Here is a 6,103-nt window from a genome sequence, read left to right on the forward strand (position 1 = left end):
GATCTTAGGGTCCTGAAATCGAGTCTCCCATTGGGCTCCCCATAGGGAGCCTGCTTCTCCCTCTGCCTCTGTCTCTGCCTCTCTCTCTGCATCTCTCATGAATAAATAAATAAAATATCTTTAAAAAGAAAAGATAGTTAAGAGTGCTCATATTTTGTAGGGATGTCTACAGATTTTTACAAAATATATTTCTAAGACTTCCAGTTTTCAGTCTGAAATATAAGGAGCTGGGAAATCCTCACTCTGTCTTAACAAGTGAAAAAGCTAAGCACACTTAAATCCATATGAAAAGTGAGGTCACAGGGCAAACTGCTGCTCTCAAAACTGGAGGGACAGCCAGGCAAACATAGAGACTCACAATTTACAGGAAGAGAAATCCCCAGGTAGAAACCTCTGCAGAAACCAGCACCCAGGCAAGAGACCCCATACTATAATTGATAATTTGCTGGAAGTTTAACATGGAAAAGTCTATGGGATTAAAAATTCCAGAGGGAACCAGTCACGGGGGGGGGGGGGCGCGAGGGAAGTCCCCATACTTTTGTGAGTTTTACCTCCAGGTGTTGGACGAGGTTCTCACAGTGAAGATGGGAAAAAAAGTCCCCTCAGGCTTCTGGCAAAGGGAAGGAGAAAGAAACGTGGCCATTTTGAAATATGCCAGAACATTCTGTTCTTCACAAGACCTGCCCTCAAGAGAAACTGTTGACCCCACTAGGGTTTGTCAGAGCCTAACCGACATTGGGGAAGAGAAATATCCAACATCTGTCATCCTGTCCCACCTAAGCCAGGAGGAGGGAGACTGAGAGTCATCGGTGAAGTTCACAGCCCATGGGTGCTGACTTGCTAATAGGCTGATACCTAATCACAGGATTGCAGAACACTTTCCCTCCCCCTGTACCTTACCACCGTATTATGAAAAATCTCTTTACTGCAGTTCCTTTACCCAGCACATCAGTGTCCAGCTTGCAACAAAAAATTATAAGGCAAACTAAAAGGCAAAAAACAGTTTGAAGGGACAGCAAACATCAAAACCACACTCCTATATGGCAGAGATGTTGGAATTATCAGAAGGTGAATTTAAAACAACTATGATGACTACGCTAAGGGCTCTAAAGGAAAAAGTGGATAAGATGGAAGAACAGGAGGATAATGTTAGCAGAGAGATGGAAATGCTAAGAAAGAATTTAAAAATGCTAGAAATCATAAATGCTGTCATAGAAACAAAGAATGCCTTTAACAGGTTCATTTGTAGACAGGACATGGCTGAGCAACCTTGAAGATGTGTCCCTAGAAATTGAAAACTAGGGGGAGTTAGGCACTAGCAGAGATGGCAGCTGCCACAGCGAGTCTGAGAATTGGGGCCAAAGTTGCCCCGCGTGAGATTCGTGTCCACTTGTGCCAGTGCTTGCCCGGCAGTCAGGGCGTCAGGGAATTCATCGAGAAACACTATGTAGAGCTGAAGAAGGCGACTCCTGACCTGCCAATCCTAACCAGCGAGTGTTCCGATGTGCAGCCCAAACTCTGGACCCGCTACGCATTTGCCCGAGAGAAGAATGTCTCTTTGAACAGCCTGAGTGCTGATCAGGTAACCAGAGCCGTGGACAATGTGCTAAGTGGCAAAGCCTGAAGCCTCCACTGATTGTTAAGAGCAACAGCCCAACAGCTTGGGCTTGTTGGACTGAGTAAAATGTGAAAAAAAATGTGTTCTGTTCTTTATACAGCTTGTGCCGAAAAATGAAAAAAAAAAAAAAAAGAAAAAAAAAAAAAAGAAATTGAAAACTAGGGCAGCCCGGGTGGCTCAGCAGTTTAGTGTTGCCTTCAGCCCAGCGCCTGATTCTGGAGACCTGAGATCGAGTCTCATGTCGGGCTCCCTGCATGGAGCCTGCTTCTCCCTCTGCCTGTGTCTCTGCCTCTCTCTGTGTGTCACTCATGAATAAATTTAAAAAAGAAAGAAAGAAAGAAAAAAGAAATTGAAAAACAAAAAAGGAAACTGAAAAAAAGTGGAACAAAATATCCAAGAACTGGGACAACACAACCTGAAATTAATGTAACACTATGTGCCAACTATACTCCAATTTAAAAAAAAATTATCATGCAGTTGAGACAAGAATTCCCCCCATAGAATTCATAACATACAAGTAATGGGGACATCAAGAGGAGAAGAGAGGAGGAATAGAAAAAACATTTGAAGCAAGAACAACTGAGACTATCCCCAAAATTAATGTCAGACACCAAACCACAGATCCAGAGAACAATGAGGATAAATTGAGAAAAATCTGTACCTAGATGTATCACATTCAAACTGCAGAAAAACAAAGAAAAAATCTTGAAAGAAGTTGGAGAGGAAAAAAAAAAATCCCTCACTTGTCGGGGTTCAAAGGTAACAACTGCATCCAATTTCTCTTTGGGAACCATGAGAGCAACAGGTGAACTGTTTGAAGTGTTGAAAGGAAAAAAAAAAAAAAACCCACCAACCTGGAATTCTGCATTCTGACACACTATCCTTCAGAAGTGAAGAATAAATACTTTCTCAGACAAAAATTGAGGGAAATTGTCACCAGTAGACTTGTCTTACAAGATACAGATTAAGAGAAGCTTTTCAGGGGCACGTGGGTGGCTCAGTCTGTTAAGCATCTTCTTCAGCTCACATCACGATCCCAGGGTCCTGGGATGGAGCCTGGCATCCAATACCCTGCTCGTGGGGACTCTGCTCCTCCCTCTCCCTCTGCCCCTATTCTCTGCTAGTTCTTTCTCACTCTCAAATAAATAAATCTTTAAATTTAGAAGGAAGAAGAAGAAGAAAAGAAGAAGAAGAAAAGAAGAAGAAGAAGAAGAAGGAGGAGGAGAGGAGGAGGAGGAGGAGGAGGAGGAGAGAAGAAGAAGAAGAAGAAGAAGAAGAAGAAGAAGAAGAAGAAGAAGACGAAGAAGAAGAAGAAGAAGAAGAAGAAGGAGGAGGAGGAGGAGGAGGAGGAGGTTTCTTTTCAGAGAGAAGAGTTGAATGGAAACCTCAGAGAGACCTAAGAGAGAAACAGCCACTCTAGGTTGGAAGGTGGCAGGTTTAACGAACAAGGGAGCTTACCTATGAGGTTCATCTTAGCAGGTGGCAGGACCAGTGGATCTCTGCACCCTGCCTGGGGTGTGATCAAATCTTTGGTTCTGCATTCAGTAGAACACCATCTAGTTTATTTCAACAGCACCTTACTCTCTCAAAACTACATACTTGAAAATGGATCCCACGGTGGAAGGGTGGGCAGAGCAGACATTCCAAGAACAGGGAGGGATTCCAAGGACAGAGAGAGGTGAGGAGTCTTCGATTGCCCTGGGGCGGCTCGAGAATCAATCAGCAGTCAGGTCCTCTCAGTGACTTCCTCTGACAGAAGGGAATGCATATAGGTCAGAAATTAAGACCTACATAAAGAAAGACCAGCAGAGAAGGTGTACATGAAGTAACTTTTTTTTCTTACTCTTAACTGATCTGACAGATTTTTAAGAGTGTGTTAAAAATAACAAATGGCAATGATGTGTTCCATTATGTATGCTTATTATTATATATAAACACACAAGTATATGCAATTCCATAAAGAAGCATAAGTGTGTGTGTGTATATACACATGTATCTCTGTATGCCTCTGTATAAGTGAGATGAACTACAGCAATGATACAAGGTGTAAGTAAGGGACAGGAGGAAGGAATTTAGAATGTCTTGTTATTATAAGGTATTTGCATGACTCACAAAGCAATATAGCATTATTTGAAAGCGGTCTTGGATTTGTGGTAAGTGTATTTACAAACTCTATCTAGGGCAACCCTTAAAAAAGTGGGAAAAAAGTCTAATTAATATGCTAAGAAAGGAGAGAAAACAGAGTGATAGAAAATGCTCAGTTAAAACTGCAATTGATGGAAAAAGAATGTAAGACAAAAATAAGAACAAGGACCATAAATAGAAACTGGAAACAAACATGGTAGCTATTAATGCAACTCTATCAATGATCACCTTAAAAGTCAATGGTTAAGTACACCAATTAAAAGATAAAGATTGACAAGAGTGGATCAAAAAGCAAGACTCGGGCACCCCCGGTGGCGCAGCGGTTCAGCGCCGCCTGCAGCCCGGGGTCTGATCCTGGAGACCCAGGATTGAGTCCCGCGTCAGGCTCCCTGCATGGAGCCCGCTTCTCCCTCTGCCTGTGTCTCTGCCTCTCAGTCTCTCTCTCTCTCTCTCTCTCTGAATAAATAAATTTAAAAAAAATACTTATTTAAAAAAAAAGCAAGACTCCACTATATGTTGTTAACAAGAAAGAAACCTACTTTAAATATAAAGACACATGTAGGTTAAAAATAAAAGGATGAATAGGCAAAACACAGAGGATTTTTAGTGAAACTACTCTGTGTGATAGCATGTGGTAAATGCATGTCATTATGCACTTGTCCAAACCCGTAGGATGTCCAACTCCAAGAGTGAATCCTAATGTCAACTGTGGACTCTAGGGGATGATGAATCAATGTAGGATCAGTGAGCTTAACAAGCACAGCACTCTGGGGGCTGGGGATGTTGATGATAGGGGACACTCTGAAGGGTGGAGGCAGAGGGTCTATGGGAACTCTGTGAACTTTCCACTGAATTTTGCTATGAACCTAAAACTGTTTTAAAAATAGTCTATTTAAAAGGGAAAATTTTTTTAAAAGATTTTATGTCTTTCTGTATTCTCCAGATTCCCATAATGAGTATGTGTTCCTTGCAGATAAACAGAGATAAAATATGTTAAAATTCTGTCATTCTCCTTTCCTTACTATCAAAGAGGGAAAAAATCAAACTGATGCATTGGATCTCAACAAACCTCATGCTTCCAAGTCTTGAGTTGTTTGAGGAGGAACACACTCCTGTTCCTTGGCCCTGATTGAGATTATTCTGTAGTAAAAACACAGAAAAAGATTTCAACCCTCCCAGTCGGCATCTTCCATGGGTCTGTATTCCTGGTCCTCCCACATGGTAAACCCAAAGGACAATGAGAAGTGTGACTTTGTGGTGTTCTTATGCATAATGCAAAATGCATTGATTTGAAAGGAACTGATTCTCTAAGAGTCAGTAACAGAGAATTAATATTTCATGGCTTTTCTGTACATGTATAGGGACAACTCCAACTGGACTTCTTAGTTGTAAAAAGGAAGGTAAGGGCTGCTGCAGTCTAGAGAATCTCATCTGAAATTGTTGAGCTCCAAGTGGGACCTCACTTCACATACACAGGTCATCACAGACTCTAAGATACCAAGATGTATTTAGTCAAGGAGCATGTTTCCATGGCAATCTTATATTCCTGTGTCTTTCTTCTCCCACCAGTGTGTTAAGCCCATATTGAGCCTCTGCTAGCATTGCCCATCTGCAAAGCAGCTGGAGCCTCAGCTGCTTTATGGGCCACTAGTAATCCCAAAAGTTAGGCCAAAACCCAGGGTATAATGTTCACAGTATTTATCTCACGCTTTCCCACCATTTTTCAATTCAGAGATGTTCACAAAGATTTCACAAGGAAAGTCGCTGTTACATGCAGTGTAACATTTGCAGCAGCAAATCACTGGAAGTCACCTTAGTGTTCAACACGAGGGGATTTTTAAAGCAAATCATGGTGGCTGCACATGCTCTGAAACCATTAAAATCACTCTCTGGAAGAATATTTCATTGCAGGAGGAAGTGTATGATCAGATTATAAAGGGGAAAGGCAGGGTCTCCAGATAAGCTATACAGTATGATCCTGCCTTGGGGTGTTTAAGAGACGAGACAGGTGCTCCCAGAGAGTTGATTAACACAGTTCCACCAAAGAACCATAGCTGGGTCTTTCCATATGACCTGACCACTGTTCCTCCAGTTGTCCAGGGCATAGTCTCCAGCTGGGCTCACAAGTGTTGTTGACCAATGAAGCAGACACTGGCCACACACAGGTAATTTGGATGGAGACTAGCAGTGTCTCAGGGAACAGATGGACAGCACTCGTGCCAGCTGATCAGTATGCCAAAAAACCACCGGCTGATCTCCGTGGGCGTTTCTAGCACAATGGCAAGGAGAGAACATCGACTTGGTTCCTTGGCACTCATAATACAAATACTTACTCATGTG

General features: G+C 42.2%; 1 protein-coding gene across 1 annotated transcript; it reads left to right on the forward strand.

Moving 5' to 3' along the window:
• Positions 1-1,324: 1,324 nt before the first annotated feature.
• Positions 1,325-1,645, forward strand: LOC112653127 (NADH dehydrogenase [ubiquinone] 1 alpha subcomplex subunit 2-like). Its single transcript, XM_025437005.2, has one exon. It carries the CDS (start codon positions 1,325-1,327, stop codon positions 1,622-1,624), a length of 300 nt encoding a protein of 99 aa, XP_025292790.1. The 3' UTR covers positions 1,625-1,645.
• The last annotated feature ends 4,458 nt before the right edge of the window (positions 1,646-6,103 follow it).

This window comes from Canis lupus, chromosome 3, assembly GCF_003254725.2.
Source record: "Canis lupus dingo isolate Sandy chromosome 3, ASM325472v2, whole genome shotgun sequence".
NCBI classification, from domain to species: Eukaryota; Metazoa; Chordata; class Mammalia; order Carnivora; family Canidae; genus Canis; species Canis lupus.